This window comes from Cervus canadensis, chromosome 3, assembly GCF_019320065.1.
Source record: "Cervus canadensis isolate Bull #8, Minnesota chromosome 3, ASM1932006v1, whole genome shotgun sequence".
Classification (NCBI taxonomy): Eukaryota; Metazoa; Chordata; class Mammalia; order Artiodactyla; family Cervidae; genus Cervus; species Cervus canadensis.
The window spans coordinates 100,443,679-100,459,926 of record NC_057388.1 but is presented as its reverse complement, the minus strand read 5'-3'; the positions used below and the strand labels follow the sequence as shown (position 1 = coordinate 100,459,926).

At 46.3% G+C, this 16,248-nt stretch overlaps 1 gene segment (V, D, J or C); it reads left to right on the top strand.

Annotated features, from left to right (window-relative positions):
* The first annotated feature begins 4,616 nt into the window (after nt 1–4,616).
* On the top strand, nt 4,617–7,201 carry LOC122437965. The segment is given in 2 exon segments: nt 4,617–4,708; nt 5,035–7,201. Coding segments are annotated over 2 exon segments (417 nt in total).
* The last annotated feature ends 9,047 nt before the right edge of the window (nt 7,202–16,248 follow it).

Below are 16,248 nucleotides of genomic sequence, written 5' to 3'. Positions count from 1 at the left end.
GGGCATGGCTACCCATTCCAGTCTACTTGCCATGTTATAGCCACGCTTTCCGGGAAACAGACTCACTCAGAAGGACAATACAGATAGTGGACTGCAGTTTATTACATCGGCGGGCCCAAGGCAGAGTCTCCTCTTAGCCAAGGACCCCGTCCAGCATTTGTGAAAATCTTTTATACCCCATGTGTACGTGTCCAAACAGTCAATAATCAATAAGCCCGCAGTTACATTCCAAATAGTTAATAACTGATAAGCCTGTGCTTACATTCTGATAGATAGTGTCCAGAGGCAGGGGTGATTAGTGTCTGTTTTCTCTTAGGTGATGAGTAACCTGGATATGATCTTCAAGGTTCCCCTGTCTGGAGGGGGTCTTATCCTTCCATTGTTGTTCCCACAGGCACTAAGCAGAGAGTTCAGAGTCCACTGGAGAGGTGGCCGAGCATGATCAGCACAGACAGGCCTGAGATGGAGTCCAGGCCCTATGAATTCCTTCTTCAGCCTGGAGAATCCCCATGAATAGAGGAGCCTGGCAGGTTCCATGGGGTCACAAAGAGTCGGACATGACTGAGTGACTAAGTACAGCAGAGAATATCTTCCTACTTATCTGTATATTCATTCTATTAATTGTTGAGGGTTTGATATTAAATCTCCAATGAAAAAACTCCATTTATCTACTTAAAAAATTAATTGTAGTGTATAATACAACTATATGTAACCTTGCTCTGTATTGTCCACATCTCCTGTCAATGTGTTATCATTCTTTCATCATTAAAAAAAATTATCCACACACAAAAACAAGATACAGCCAGGCAGGGGCAGCATGCGGAGAGGACAGAGGTTGGGAGACTTGTGAACATCTCCTTGGGTGACTCTCCTCTCTTCCCCTCAGCCCATATAAATTTTACCTCTTCTGCAGAGGAACAAACAGACCCTCAAAGTATCTTCCGCTATCTTCCAGCTCTGTTGTTTAGAAACAGATTTCAGTTTTTAAATTAAAAAGGGAAGAGTTCAATTTATTGCCATTCTCTTCATCTATAGCGCTTCATCCTGTCAGTAGCGAATCATTAAGAATTCAGTGTTGGGGAGAGAAACCCAACATGGTAACCAAAGGCTTTGAGGGAGGCTTGCCAGAGAGAAGAGCGCCCATCCAAGAAAGCGTCCTGGGAAGGGCAAGGAGAACTCTGCCAGAGCTCAACGTGACCTTCAGCCCCGCTTCTCAGGCTGACCATCTTCAGGGGCCAGAGATGTGGCTCCCCCCTCTAGGAGATCTCCTGTCAGAGGAGAGGGACCACATCCTCATCCACATTTCAATATATGAATGACTTGGATAAGTTGAATGAATAAGCAGTATTGCAGATGGGAGTGGGGAATGACGAGATATTTTTCTATGGCATCAGCCATATGGAAGGGGCTCCAAGCTACTGAGTTGTGACAACGATTAGGGAGTCAGGAGCCAGCTGGCTACTCTCATCTGACTGATAAGTCTCTTCAATCTGCCGTGCCATCGCGAGGGAGGAAGATCGCAGCGCCTCCTATGCTTGGCGGTGGTGCTGAGCCAAGGCAGCCCATGAGTTACATCAGCTCTCGTGGGCTCTGCAGGACCCACACAGCTTTTGCTGGAGTGAGAGGCTGCCAGCCAAATGAGGGCATGACGTGGTCTCATCCGAAGCAAGAACAAGTCTCCGCTCCCTGTATCTGCTGCCACCCTCTGTCTACCCTCCCTCTGTCCACCACCCCACTCAGGAATAACTCAACAAGAATCCCATGAGCAAAGATGAAGGGCAGAAGGGGACAGAAAAGGAGAGAAGAAGCTGTGTCTGGGCGTGTGGGCACTTACCCCCTCTTGGGTTTAACCATGCCAACCTGACAAGCCCAGAGGCATACTGAGTCCCATTAAAAGGCTGATAAAAGCTGAGATTGAACAACTGTAGTTGGCTATAGCTATTTTTCATCATATGTTCCAAGTATTCATGGAATCCACACTATGCTTACCACTTGATTGATTGTTGTGTACGTCAATAGCATTAAGTGAAAGAAAGTGAAAGTGGAGTCGCTCAGTTGTGACCGAGTCTTTGCGACCCCGTGGACTGTAGCCTACCAGGCTTCTCAGTTCATGGGATTTTCCAGGCAAGAGTACTGGAGTGGGTTGCCATTAAAGGACTCATTAAATCTGGAAAAGATCAAAAGCCAAAACACTTTCCCACAAATATGGTGCATTCAAATGCCAACCAAAAACATGTGCTGTGGCCATAACTCTGTTAGAAGCAAGAACCCCAAAATTGATTTTAAATTGTGTTCCTGCAGCTTCAGTGACAATAGCAAATCCCCTACACCATTGTGCTGGACTGTGATTAGCCATTCAGTCATGTCTGACTCTTTGCGACCCCATGGACTATAGCCTGCCAGGCTCCTCTGTCCATTGGGATTCTCCAGGCAAGAATACTGGAGTGGGTTGCCGTGCCCTCCTCCAGGGCATCTTCCCAACCCAGGGATTGAACCAGGTCTCCCTCTTTGCAAGCAGATTCTTTATCAGCTGAGCCACCAGGGAACCCCGTGTATCACTAGACCCTGATGAAATGGGGAAGTGTCACTCATGCCTGATTGGCTTCAGGTTTATTCTCCCTGTTAGGCCACTTCCACGGCTCCTTTTCCCAGGGACTCACCTTAAACCATTCCACCACATCCAGCCCAAACTAAGTAATCATTTTGAAAATGAATCCTGGGAGGACAGGCCTGGCAAAGGCAGAGAGAAGTGGAGGTTCCAAGGGACCCGTTGGCTGTACTCCAGGGATCTTGGGATCCTGTGTCTCAGGACCTCAATAGAATGAGGTTATACCAGCTGCCGAGCAGATTCTCATCCTTAGCTGCTGCGAACTGGTGGCTTGGCAATGCTTCTCATGTCTCTGTCATTCTCCCAGACCCACCCTCCATCCCATCCCATGGTGCATCTCCCACTCTAGCAAAGGCACTGAGGTTCCCCAAACAGCCAACACTTGTAAGAGTGCTCCAAGCAAGACGCATCTTCAACCATTTGTAGGTATAGTAAGTCCCTGACATACAAACGAGTTCTGTTCCAAGAGCATGTTTGTTAAGTCCAATCTGTTTGTAAGTCCAACAAAGTTACCCTAGGTACCCAGGTAACACAATCAGCTGTATGATACTGCACTGTAATAGGTGTGCAATACTTTTCACACATATAATACATAAAAACAAACAAACACAACAAATAAACTGTCTTAAATTTGAGACTTTATTCTTTAAAAAACAAATCATCCACATTCAAAAGTTGAAATCAAAAAGGTCGTTGCAGAAGAATAAGAATGAAAACAATAGAAAGAAAAAAGCAAGCCGCAAGAAAGGTGATGTAGTTTAAGCAAACATTTTTAATCTTACAGTATAGTACCTTGAAAGGTGCAGTAGGGCAGTAAGACTGCTGGCATACCTGGGCTGGCACTGAGTGAACAGGCAGGAAGGAGGAAGTGAACTGGTTGGAGGAGGAAGGGGAGGTGGGAGATGGTAGAGCTGAAGGGTCATCGGCAATAGGAGACAGAGGGCAAGCTGCAGTTTCACTCATGCCTAATGCTGATGGAACACATGTTCACATGTTTGAAAGCTCAGAACTTGAAGGTTTGGACGTAGGGGACTTTCTGTATTACAATCCTTCTTTTCATTTTACAGATGATAGCACTGAGGAGGAGTGTTTCCTGAGGGCCCCTAAGAACCCAGATCTATTTGATTCCAAGGCCTCTATTTTCCTCTACCCCATGTTGCACTTGCTGTTGTTCAGTCACTAAGTCGTGTCCGCCTCTTTGCAACCCCATGGGCTGCATCACCAGCTCAAAGGACGTGAGTTTGCACAGCACACCAAGCTTCCCTATCCTTCACTGTCTCCCTGAGTTTGCTCAACCTCATGTCCATCGAGTTGGTGAGGCCATTCAACCATCTTATCTTCTGTCGTTCCCTTCTCCTCCTGCCTTCAATCTTTCCCAGCATCAGAGTCTGTTCCAATGAGTCGGTTCTTAGAGGATAGTTCAATCTAGCGAGGCTGTAAGAGGCACGTGAAGCACAGAAGCCAGCTTTAATCCGTTCAGTAGTTGGTTCTGCCCATCCAGGTCTCCAGTCTTGTCTGCTAGGGATGAAGAGGATGCAGATCCCTTGATTGGCTGTCAGAGCAGCTTCCTCCCCTCAGAGCTGAGCTTTTTTGCTTTGAATACCCTGAAGACCTAAATCTCTAGAGCCTCCATCTGCTTTTATCTACTTTTCAGCTATCCAGGTGAGATGTACTCTAGCTGGCTTCTGGCTTCAGACAGACTCTAAAATCCCCTTTAATCATCCTGTTGGCATCGTTTCTCTGATGGTTACAGAGACCACTGGTCTCCTGGGGGACCCAGGGAGTCGTCTCTTGTTTATAGGTAAATAATGAGTCATGAAATATATTTACATACCAGGACTTCAGCAAGATTTCAATAAAGATAACTAGTGCAGGGTAAAGCTGCTTCCCAGGGAGGATGGATGATTCATCACACATTTAAGAAAAGACAAGCCTCATTTCCTCCCCAGCTTGAGGGGATACATGCTCTGTGATCTCCAAGTGGGAGGGACTTGGCCACCCCTGGGCCCAGAGGAGGAGTGTCAACCACACTTGTGAACTGAAGGTTGCCTGTAGTTATGCCCTGCTGTCTGCTGGCCCTTCTTCTGGGCACTTTCTTGGGTGGGTTCTCCTCTCAAGAGCTCACTCTCTGAATCCAGAGCCTTAGCTTTTGGTTTGACTCCGTTTGGTACATGCCTTCAATGGTCTGGAATGAATGTGGAACTTTAGTCTTAGTGGCTGGTGTGCTGCGTCTTGGTTTTCTCCGTCTCCAGGAAGGAGTTTGCTTTCTTGGTCTCTTCTTGCCCATGGAACCTCCCAGTCTACTCCCCATGATTACTTCTGTATGCCCGAGCCATGGAAGGGCTTTGAACCATCCCTCTCTCAGGATGGGAAGGTGAGCTGGGATGGGTTTCTTCCATCTAAGTGGCCTTTTATGCTTCCTGCAGGTGTCAGAGCTCAGACCATCCATCAATGGCCACCCACCAGGGTGCAGCCGGCAGGCAGCCCGCTCTCTCTGGAGTGCACTGTGAAGGGGACGTCAAACCCCTCCCTGTACTGGTACCGGCAGGAGGCAGGGGGGAGCCTCCAGCTGCTCTTCTCCTCTTTTGGTGCTGACCAGATAGATCCTAAGGAGTTCCAGAACTTCGAAGCTTCCAGGCCCCAGGACGGCCAGTTTATCCTGAGTTCTAAGAAGCTGCAGCTCAATAACTCTGGCTTCTACCTCTGCGCCTGGAGTCTCACACTGAGCTGGGTGGGGCAGACATCTGTGCAAAAACCCCACCCTCAGCACCCCCTCCAGAAGCCCTCACTCAGGGACTAGGCAGAGGGTGTTTGTCACTGGGTTTCCGATGTCAGCCAACGTGGGGGCGACAGACTCAAGCCAGAGTCTCCAAAAGAACTTCACTGTGTTCTTGTTTCCTGTTTAATCACCCAGTCGTGTCTGACTCTTTTGCGACCCCATGGACTGCAGCCCGCCAGGCTCCTCTGTCCATGGGATTTCCCAGGCAAGAATACTGGAGTGGGTTGCCATTCCCTTCTCTGGGGGATCTTCCCAAGCCAGGGATTGAACCTGCGTCTCCTGCATTGGCAGGTGGATTCTTTACCTCTGAGCCACCAGAGAAGCCCCACCACTTTCGTAGGGAGAAGGGGAAAGATTTATGTGTGGAGAACCTGCGGCATGCAGGCGCACAGTTAACTTCCTAATGTGCAGATGTCTAGTCTAGGCTATCATGCTTCAGCCTTGAAAGTGTGCTATTCCTTGCCCATCACCCTCTTCTCCCACATTCCTATGGGTCTACACTGGCGGCTGAGGTTGTGCTTACACTGACGAAAGATGAGAGGAATAGCATGCACCGCACTGGGATGTGATGTGATGGGAGACCAGTGAGCAACTCTGCGGATGCCAATTCGGGTTACCTAATTAGTAACTTTTCATCACCTGGAAAAGTCCTTGCTGTTTCTGCGGAGAATAGACACCTTGTGGAGGCTGGGATGCGGCTTTGGGCCAGGGAAGGAGCAAGATGTTATTGTAGCAGCTACAAGAGTGATTTTGTTAGTATCAGAAATGTGTACTTAGGAACGTTGATTATTGTTTGGGGTTTTAGATTTTTTTTTAAATTCCCGTTCTATTGTGTCTCCTTCCTCTCCTTATAGCAATGGAGGGGGCAGAGAAGCAGATGGTGATCAAAGAGATGCAAGAGACCAGATAAAAAGAGCATGTGTGTGTAAAGGCAAAGCCCTGAAAGAGAGAAATTACTTGGATGGAAATAAAGGAGAAGAAAGACTTATGGGGATGGCTGGAAAGAGATACCATAGTTACCTTGGCAACTGAGCCTCCTTCCTCATCCCACAGCCCCTCATCCCTCCCTCCTCCTCCTCATTCCTAAAAAGATTTTCTTTTCTAATGTCCCTTCTGTTCCACGAGGGGGCACAAGAAGTCTTAAAATACTCTGTTCCTGGCATCATTTCATTTAGGACAATTCAGACATTTGTTTGTTTTCAGTACCATTTAATCTGCAGAATAAAATCAGACAGAGACACAAAGCAATCAAGCCAGTATTGAATAATGCCCAAGGGTCCTGTTGCTCCTTAAGGTCTACCATGTTTTAAGCAGATATACGTGCTGGACACTCAGAGCCAACACAGGAATTAAAAAGAGGAATGAAATACACTCAAGATGGTGCTGGATATGGTCACAGCATGGTGTAGTTAAGACCCTCGGAATTTGAGATTAGCAGATACATACTACTACATATAAAACAGACAAATGCCAAGGTCCTACTGTACAGTACAGAGAACTATATTCAATATTCTATAATAAACCATAATGGAAAAGAATATGAAAAAGGATAAATATATATACATGTATAACTGAGTCTCCTTGCTGTAACCAGAAGTTAACACAACATTGTAAATCAACCATACTTCAAGAAAAAGAATAAAAAATAGAAGTTGCAGGAAAAAAATCAAGGCACTTGGTTTGTTTTTTTTTCCCCCATGTATGAAAATTTAAATTTACTAAGTCAATCAGCAATGCTTACAGCCATAAAAATAAAGATGTATTTACAACTCAAGTTTGGTTCACATTTAGCAATAAACAGCATCTTAAGCCAATGTTAGTTGGATGTTAGTTGATCGTTGAATATAAGCAGAAACATATCTCTCCCTGAAACAGGTTTAGTTAACAGATTTTAATATTTAGGGCAGTTTTAGATTAATATAAATTGAGCAGATAATAAAGTTCTCATATATGTCCATTTCCTCCCCAGCCTTCCCTGTTGTTAATATCTTATTTATATGAGTGTGGTATGCTTATTGTTGATATATGGATATATTATTACTGACTAAAGTCCATGGCTTACATTAGAACTTACTCTTTGTGTTGTACATTTCTGTGGTATTTGACAAGTGTGTTGTATCTTTTATTAACCGTTACCACTGTCATCAGCCGTCATGCAGAATAGTTTCACTGCCTGACAAATGCCCTGGGCTTGTCTACTAATTTGTCTCTTCTGTCCCTGCAAACCCTGGTAACCACCGATCTTTCACTGCCGCTATGTTTTTAAGGCCTTTGGGCTTTGAGTTTAAATTTACTAGCTCTTATGACCTTGTGTTCATTTTCTAATCTCTCTGAAATTCATCTTCCTCTCCTGTGAAAATTTCCTTATTGGATCATTAAGTGTGTTGAATTAGATGGCATTTATGTTATGAAGCTCTATTATAGGGTCTACATTTCAACAGACATTATATTTGTCTCTGAGTTTACAAGATATTTGGATTATAGCTTACGCAAAAGAGGGCTTCCCTGATAGCTCAGTTGGTAAAGAATCCACCAGCAATGCAGGAGACCTTGGTTTGATTCCTGGGTTGGGAAGATCCCCTGGAGAAGGGATAGGCTACCTACTTCAGTATTCTTGGGCTGCCCTTGTGGCTCAGCTGGTAAAGAATCTGCCTGCAATGTTGGAGGCCTCGGTTTGATCCCTGGGTTGGGAAGATCCCCTGGAGAAGGGAAAGGCTACCCACTCCAGTATTCTGGTGTGGAGAATTCCATGGACTGTACAGACCATGGTGTTGCAAAGAGTCAGACATGACTGAGTGACTTTCACTTTACCCAAAAGAAAGACTTGCTTTTTTTTTTTTAATTCTCTGAGTTTTAAGGTCTTTGACTGAGTTTGTTATAATGTTGCTTCTATTTTATGTTTTGGTTTTTGGTCATGAGGCATGTTGGATCTTAGCTCCACAACCAGGGATGAAACCCACACCCCCTGTGTGAGAAGGCAGTCTTAACCACTGGACCACCAGGGAAATCCGGAAAGGCTTGTTTATTTAAAAAAGCTCTTTTAAATTTAAACTCTGTAGTAATTACTAGTATTTTTAAGTGCTAAATATACTTTGATAGTAAAAATATGAAACTTGTACCCTACACTGTGCTTGTTTAGATATTTATCTTTTCTGTTGGGCCTTTACGTAGACCCAGAATGCTTCTTAACAGTGAGGTGTTCCAGGGACTCACTGCTATTCAAGGGGAGTTGTACTATTCAAGGAGAGTTGGTAGAAGGTTTAAAACAGATTATTTCTGTAAGAAATTCAGAAAAGTTCTGGAAAGCTTCAAAAGGAGAGAACTTTATCTCCAGGTTGAGTTTGGGGAGAGGCTAGTATTTAGATAAGCAAAATGACATTCCCAGCAGGAGAGTCAGTTTGAATAGAAATGTGGAGATCTCCATCAATATTGAAAGTGGGGAAGCAGTCTGGATCACTGCACAGGGCAATAGAGAGATAGGACTGCATTCACTGGTAAAGGGAGGCTAGTTAAGGAGAGGCCTGCAAGCCATCCAAATTCATCAGAACAAGTTACTATCCACCATGATATCTGCCCCATTCATAAAGAAGAGTCCTATTCCCATAACTTCTTCCACAGTCTCTGGGCATCAGAAATCTACAACCATTGTAATGTCAGGAGACAAATGAAACCAGTGAGGACAGAGGCTACTACTCAGAAACGCACTCTCCTGCCTGGAATTCATCAATCTCACTCACCTCTTTGGAGAGATGGGACTGTCTCTTTTGAGCAGACCTTCCACACCCCTGACTCTGACTTTGTAGGTGTGCCCGGATAACTCTTCCCATACATGTCATTCCCTGGCCTCTGGCACGTGGAAGACCCAGGGCCACAGGCTGGTGGCCAGAACTCCCTTCACATCTGGATCTTAGCCACTCTTTGGATTCATAGGGAGAGACCCTGGGGGCTCTAAGTGGCTTGGGGAATCTGGGGAAGGCCCTGGTTTGGGAAGCTAGTGAGATAAAATTGGGTGACTTCCTGGTTGCGCCCAGGATTACACGCCTTGAGCTGAGGATGCTGTGGCCCTTTGAGTTGCTGCAAAGCACATCTGCCCTGTTACTTTTCCGGTTGTTTCCCGTTCTCTCCTTGGAGGTGCTGTTTCTGGTTGTGTGTTTTTCTGTTCTCTCTGGGCTGTGTTCTCCCTCCTCCTCTTGCCCAGATGGGATGGACCTTGCCCATCACACAGACGCACAAGGCCTCGGCGGTAGGGACGATGCTGAGGGAAACCCGGTCGCTAGGGCACGCAGACACCAGCGCAGAGAGCCAGGGACCGTCCCTTTCTTAGTCTGTTGATGACCTAGGGCTCCTTTTCCTCTGAGTCATTAGCACCCACTCCTGAGATGAGTGGAAGGAAGTGGGAGGCTCTGTGTGGGGGGTGGGGGGAGGGAGTTGCCAGAGGGATGTGGGGCCAGAAGGCACCCCAGTGGGGTCCCAGCAGTTATGGCAGCTGCTCTGCCTCCTTCAGTGTCTTCAAGATGCTCCCTGCAGCCTCTGATGTAGGGCGTAACCTCCAGCAGGTGTGGGAGTTGTGTGTGGGGAGGGGGTGTGGGGGTCTGCACGTGCAGCTGAGGTGCCTGGATCTCCTGCCAGAGGCCCTCCCCTCTCCCCCTGTAGGTCTATTTCCACTGCCTGGGTGCTCACCAGAGGCCCAGGCAGAAAGGGCCACATGGGAGGAGGGTGAGGCAGGATGTGGTGAGCGTGGTGTTGGAGAAGCTCAGAAGGTGGCGGTGGGGGGCTGGGGGAGGGACTTTCACAGGCGCCCCAGATGCAGGACCTGGTAAATGTCAGACCACATCCTGTTGTGAGTCCCCGAGACGGTGCAGGGGCAGGTGTGTGGCTGTTGCTGCTTATACTGATGTTACTCAGAGATAAACAGCTTGACAGCGGCGCTGGGCTCAGACACCCCATCTCTTCCCTCGCTGTCTTCTAAAAGACCCCAGCCTGCTGCTTTTACTTCTTGGCCTTTGATTCAAGCCCATTCTCCTTTAAACACTGTTTTTTTTTTTCCCTCCTCATTCAAGGAGCTGGACCTCTTTTCAGGTGCCAGGGCTCCAGGTGCCTTTAGTTAACCCTGGGATTCCTGGGTCAGCACCAACTCCCTGACACCACAGACAGCCTCTGAGACTGTCCTGCATGTGAATGGTTTGTGTCTGGGAAGAGCTTAGATGGCCCAAGTTACCTTTATCATGGTGATCTGGGGCCTATAGACTTTGAACCACTGGATCTGAAGAGCAGAGCTCCAGATTCCTTAGAGATCACTTTATCCAGTCTCCTCACTTCACAGAGGGGGTGACTGCAGCCCAGAGAAGAAAAATGAGTTGTCCGTGCTATGCAGCTATGGAGGGCCAGAAGCCAAAGCCTGGTGTTTTAGCAGCTCCTGGACCTCAGGCAAAGCTTAGGGGAATGTGAGCTGAATGTTAAATAGTGATCTTGTTATGAATTTTATGAACCACTTGTGTAAGAATAAACAAGTTACAATGATCAGATCTGAGGTGGCCTGAGGATGGGGAGGTAACGAAGAGGACCTGCAGAGTTAGAATCCTGCAGAAACTAGAGAGTTGCAGAGATGAGCTGAAGAAACATGATAAAGTTAAGCACTCCCTGATACCTTGCCTGCCCCCCCCCCCCCACAAAAAAGAGAGGAATCCCAATACCTGAACACAGGAAAGGGACTATGTGTTCACAAGCAGTGCATGTGGTGAAGAATCAGGGTTTGAGTCAAAAGTGAGCTCTTTGAGACAATGGGGTGAGTGGGTCTAGGCATTGACAAGTCGCCCTAATGGCATCAAAGTAGAAGGTATGGCGAACAGGAAGTGCAGCTCCCTCTTCCCCTCTGGAGCTCTGAACAGCACACTTAGGAAAGTAGGAAGATAGAAACAAATGGAAACATTTCAGAAGAGGGTGGTTGGGCTGTGGAGAGAGTAGGAGTACTCAAAACTGTGCCATATGAGGCAAAAAATTGAGAGGACTGGAAATGTTTAGCTTGAAAAACAAAGTTTTAAGCTAATAATTATCATGACAGCAGCTAATATTCATTGACACTGTGGATAACAGCTATTCCTGTTGTGTGAATTAAATAAGATGAAACCACCTTACGAAGCTGGGGTTGTGATTGGGCCCATTTTATAGGCAGGAAAGCTGAGTCTCAGAGGTGGTCATTTGCCCAAGATCACATGGTTTATAAAGGCAGATCTAAGGCTTGGAACTGTGTCTCTTTGGCTTTAATGTCCCTGTTCTTTGTTGTCACAATGTTCTCATCTATCTCAGTTCAGTCACTCAGTAATGTCCAACTCTTTGCGACCCCATGAATCTCAGCACGCCAGGCCTCCCTGTCCATCACCTACTCCTGGAGATTACTCAGACTCATGTCCATCGAGTCAGTGATGCCATCCAGCCTCTGTCGTCCCCTTCTCCTCCTGCCCCTAATCCCTCCCAGCATCAGGGTCTTTTCCAATGAGTCAACTCTTCACATGAGGTGGCCAAAGTATTGGAGTTTCAGCTTCAGCATCTACTGCATGCTTTTTCCATCCTGCAAAGTCAAACTTTTAAAGGTTCTGCTTGTTCTGTCTGTCACAGATTTGCTGACTCTACTAGAGATGAGCATGCTAGTTGTCTTAAGAACTTTCTTGAGAGTATAATTATGACCAATACTTGGCATGACAATGAGATTTATGGAAACCTAAAGGGGACAAAATTCTTCATAGTGCTGTCCAGTGATCAAGTGACCTACCCAGACAGGTCGAGAGTTCTCTGTCCTGGGACAGATCAAGCATGACTAGGGGGAATTCAAGACTCTGCAATTTATGCTTCTTTACCACCAGAGTATCTATGATTCCAAGATCCAGTCAAGGTCAAGACCCATGATGGGAGTGAGGGTGCCGCAGGCTGAGCAGCAGCTACTGGAGTGGCCTACAGCTTGGGCAGGAGTGTCACAGCCAGGATCACTATCAAGTCACCATTTAAAAATCCACTTCCTATTGTCAGCAAGTCTGGTCATGTTGTGGTGGGGGGTGGGTCAGTGGGAAGTCCTGTAGGGCAGTCTTCCTGTCAAGATCACCCCTCACACTAATAGGGGTCAGCTGAGATAAGTAGAGGAAACTTTTGTGGAAATAGTCACAGTTGTTGACTCTTTTTCAGTTCTATTTACTGACATATAGACCCATCCTGGGTGTTCATTGGAAGGACTGATGTTGAAGCTGAAACTCCAATACTTTGGCCACCTGATGTGAAGAGCTGACTCATTTGAAAAGACCCTGATGCTGGGAAAGATTGAGGGCAGGAGGAGAAGGGGACAACAGGGGATGAGATGGTTGGATGGCATCACCAACTCAATGGAGAGGAGTTTGGGTGAACTCCGGGAGTTGATGATGGACAAGGAGGCCTGGCATGCTGCGGTTCATGGGGTCGCAAAGAGTCAGACACGACGGACCGACTGAACTGAACTGAGACCCATCCATACCTCTGGGATCCCATTTCCCCAAGAAGCCCTCCTAGGAGTCCAGGTACAACAATGGGTGGAGAGGGAGGAGAAAGACACACAGCTGGGACCTTGAGGGAGGAGTATGGTGAGCAAAGAACATGTCATCTGTTGCAGGGTGGCGGTTCAGGACTCAACCAAGCACTGTCACGATCGGCCCCCAGGAGAGGCAGAGAGCGCGGTGGCTAAGCACCCAGGGACTTCAGATCCACAAAGAGAAGAAAGTCCTCAGGAAGGGAGGGAGGGAGGATATCCAATGCTAGACTGAGGCAGGAAATGCTTTATCTGGTGAGCCAGGATGGGAAGGGTGATATGTCACGTTATGGAGTCTCAAGGCCGAGAGATCACCTTTCAGGAAACTATGGGAATCTGCCACGAGTAACAAGAATGAATTGCAGTTACTGTTGTTACCAGGCTCGGTGGCCTTCTGCACTGTGAGTCTTCCTATATGGCTACAGGGCAATTTCCATGGACAAGGAAAAAGGGAACTTGGTGATGAAAGTCTGAGAAGCAGTCAGTGGGATTTATAGTACCAGATCTCATCGTCTTATTTGATAAGGATTTATAAAGAGAAAACAGATTTTTTTTTTCAAATTTTTTCACCAAATATTTATTGAGCACTTACTATGTACTATGCATTGTTCAAAGATTCTTATCCTTATGGAGCTTATATAAAGATGTCTTTCCAGGAAGCAAGAAAGTTTCAAGGAAGTAAGAGAGAAGAACTACAAAAGACAAAGACAAACTGAAGATGGTAATCATCAGAGTAAATTTTATTCAGGATCTAGGTAATCTAATATCACTGGCTTATATATGGGTGGCTTATGCCTGAGATAGCAAGATACCAAGTGAACTTGGGGATTATAGCAAACAAAAACTTGTACTAATTACAGTCTGTATATGGATATAGGTAGCCTTTGAATATCTGTAATTATCTTTTTCCCTGTATCCTTATAGTAGTAATATGAAGTGGTTTGGGCTCACCTTTATTGTAAATTCATTAAGATAGGAATAAAGATACATTTACTACCTTTGCTAGTGACAAAGTGAAAGTCACTCAGTTGTGTCCACCTCTCTGCAACCTCATGGAGACTATAGAGTCCATGGAATTCTCCAGGCCAGAATACCAGAGTGGGTATCCTTTCCCTTCTCCAGGGGATCTGCCCAACCCAGGGATCGAACCCAGGTCTCCCGCATTGCAGGCAGATTCTTTGTCAGCTGAGCACTGAAGTATGCCTTTGGGTAAAGATGTTCTGAATTAAGTATGAATCTACTACTTGTTAGCTTGAGTGACCTTAGACAGCTTATTTAACCTCTTTGTATGTCTCATGTTCCTCATCTGTAAAACAAAGATAATAAGAGTTCCTACCTGGTGGTTGCTCAGTCATGTCTGACTCTTTGTGACCCCATGGACTATACAGTCCATGAAATTCTCCAGGTCAGAATACTGGAGTGGGTAGCCTTTCCCTTCAGGGGATCTTCCCAACCCAGAGACCAAACCCAGGTCTCCCTCATTGCAGGCAGATTCCTTACTGGCTGTGGCACAAGGGAAGCCCAAGAATATTTGAGTGGGTAACCTATCCCTTCTCCAGAGGATCTTCCCAACCCAGGTATTGAACAGGGGTCTCCTGCATTGCAGGTGGATTCTTTACTAACTGAGCTATCAAAGGCAGAGGAACCAGAGATCAAATTGCCAACATCTGTTGGATCAACAAAAAAGTAAGAGAGTTCCAGGAAAACATCTACTTCTGCTTTACTGACTACACCAAAGCCTTTGACTGTGTGGATCACAACAAACTGGAAAATTCTGAAAGAGATGGGAATACCAGACCACCTGACCTGCCTCCTGAGAAATCAATATGAGGGTCAAGAAACAACAGTTAGAACTGGACATGGAACAAGAGACTGGTTCCAAATTGGGAAAAGTGTACATCAAGGCTGTGTACTGTCATTCTGCTTATTTAACTTATATGCAGAGTACATCATGTGAAATGCCAGGCTGGATGAAGCACAAGCTGGAATCAAGATTGCCAGGAAAAATAGCAATAACCTCAGATATGCAGATGACACCACCCTTATGGCAGAAAGCAAAGAACTAAAGAGCCTCTTGATGAAAGTGAAAGAGGAGAGTGAAGTTGGCTTAAAGCTCAAGTTTCAGAAAACTAAGATCATGGCATCTGGTCCCATCAGTTCCTGGCAAATAGATGGGGAAACAATGGAAACATCACCCACCAAGACAGATTTTATTTTTGGGGGCTCCAAAATCACTGCAGATGGACTGCAGTCATGAAATTAAGAGATGCTTGCTCCTTGGAAGAAAAACTATGACCACCCTAGACAGCATATTAAAAAGCAGAGACATTGCTTTGCCAACAAAGGTCCATCTAGTCAAGCCTATGGTTTTTCCAGTAGTCATGTATGGATGTGAGAGTTGGACTATAAAGAAACCTGAGCACCGAAGAATTGATTCTTTTGAGGTGTGATGTTGGAGAAGACTGTTGAAAGTCCCTTGGACTGCAAAGAGATCCAACCAGTCCATCCTAAAGGAAATCAGTCCTGAATATTCATTGGAAGGACTGATGCTGAAGCTGAAACTCCAATACTTTGGGCACCTGATGGGAAAACTAACTCCTTGGAAAAGACCCTGATGCTGGGAAAGATTGAAGGCAGGAGGAGAAGGGGACGACAGAGGATGAGATGGTTGGATGGCATCACTGACTCAATGGACATGAGTTTGAGTAAACTCCGGGAGGTGGTGATGGACAGGGAGGCCTGGCGTGCTGTGGTCCATGGGGTCACAAAGAGTTGGACACAACTGAGCGACTGAGCTGACTGAACTGAACTGTGCTAGTAGGAACATTCTTCTTCTGGGCAAGTGACAGTGACTCAAGCAGCCCTTCCCACAGGAGTCGTGTCCCCCACCAGGACGTCACCCACTAGGACCAGCTGGATACTTTCCTTCCTCTCCTAACTTCTGAGTAAATCTCTAAAGGTCACAGGGTTGAGGTTCCTCTCCTTGAGAGCTACCCATGGGAAGTCCAGCTGTGTCCTTCGAATGGCAAAAACCTGGGGAATCACAGGCATTCTTCTAGAGATGGTTGGCTTGTAAGTCTCTTCAATTAGTAAGCATGCTTTGCCCCGGGCTGTGTGTGACTTACGGAGTTTGCCCCGGTCTACACTCTCCCCACAAATTTCCTTAATGGAATGAGGCTTGGATTAGCTTGGAGATTGGAAAAGTTGACAGGCAGGTCAATGAGGAATTGTTTTAGTGCTTTCCATTCCAGAAATGACTCTGGTCTCAGAAACTTCCCCTGAGCCCCTTTAATTGGAGTGGCTGTGGGTCCT